Source organism: Panthera uncia (genome assembly GCF_023721935.1).
Source record: "Panthera uncia isolate 11264 chromosome B2 unlocalized genomic scaffold, Puncia_PCG_1.0 HiC_scaffold_24, whole genome shotgun sequence".
Taxonomy (NCBI): domain Eukaryota; kingdom Metazoa; phylum Chordata; class Mammalia; order Carnivora; family Felidae; genus Panthera; species Panthera uncia.
The window spans coordinates 2,990,318-2,991,455 of NW_026057580.1; the positions used below are offsets into that span (position 1 = coordinate 2,990,318).

General features: G+C 43.6%; 1 protein-coding gene across 1 annotated transcript; it reads left to right on the forward strand.

Moving 5' to 3' along the window:
• The first annotated feature begins 346 nt into the window (after positions 1-346).
• LOC125938276 (40S ribosomal protein S24-like) lies at positions 347-821 on the forward strand. Its single transcript, XM_049653336.1, has one exon. The coding sequence runs from the start codon at positions 386-388 to the stop codon at positions 704-706; it is 321 nt and encodes a 106-aa protein (XP_049509293.1). The 5' UTR covers positions 347-385; the 3' UTR covers positions 707-821.
• Positions 822-1,138: the final 317 nt, after the last annotated feature.

The window sequence follows — 1,138 nt, forward strand, 5'->3', positions numbered from 1 at the left end:
TGCAATGCATAGTATTCTATTATATGTACATATCAAACTCTTTAACTGGTCTTCTGGTTGACAGAAGTTTGGGTTGCTTTCTAACTCTTTTTTTTTTTTAATTTTTTTTTTCAACGTTTTTTATTTATTTTTGGGACAGAGAGAGACAGAGCATGAACGGGGGAGGGGCAGAGAGAGAGGGAGACACAGAATCGGAAACAGGCTCCAGGCTCCGAGCCATCAGCCCAGAGCCCGACGCGGGGCTCGAACTCACGGACCGCGAGATCGTGACCTGGCTGAAGTCGGACGCTTAACCGACCGCGCCACCCAGGCGCCCCGCTTTCTAACTCTTAAAAACCATGCTGTGCTCTTTTCCTCCCTGGCTGCCTAAAGCTCGACCGCCATCATGAATGACACAGTAACTATCCAGACCAGGAAGTTCATGACCAACCGACTACTTCAGCGGAAACAGATGGTCATCGATGTTCTTCACCCCGGAAAGGCAACAGTACCTAAGACAGAAATCCGGGAAAAACTAGCCAAAATGTACAAGACCACACCAGATGTCATCTTTGTATTTGGATTCAGAACCCATTTTGGAGGTGGCAAGACAACTGGCTTTGGCATGATTTATGATTCCTTGGATTATGCAAAGAAAAATGAACCCAAACATAGACTTGCAAGACATGGCCTGTATGAGAAGAAAAAGACGTCAAGAAAACAGTGAAAGGAATGCAAGAACCGAATGAAGAAAGTCAGGGGAACTGCGAAAGCTAATGTTGGTGCTGGCAAAAAGAAGTGAGCTGGAGATTGGACAACAGAAGGAGTAAAGATGCTGCAGGAACTATCTGGTGATTGTGCAAATTTTTCATGAGAGGATTAATAAACTAAGAACTTAAAAACAAACAAACAAACATGCTGTAGAGAATATTCCCGAACACAGCTCCTTTTCATAGGTATTAGACTTCCTCTAGATTTACCTAAGAATGAAACTTCTGGGTCATAGGGCAAGTGCATCTTTAATTTTACTAGATAGTACCTAATTGCTCTCCAAAGTATACACAACAACGTAACCCCCACCATTAGTGAATGGGTGTTATCTCTGGTTCTAGATCCAACACGAAGAGTATAATTCGGAGAAGGGGGGGATCTGGTAAGT

Bases quoted from the DNA above. Each gene is read 5' to 3' on its own strand.
- LOC125938276 (XM_049653336.1), top strand. From the start codon at position 386: ATGAATGACACAGTAACTATCCAGACCAGGAAGTTCATGACCAACCGA.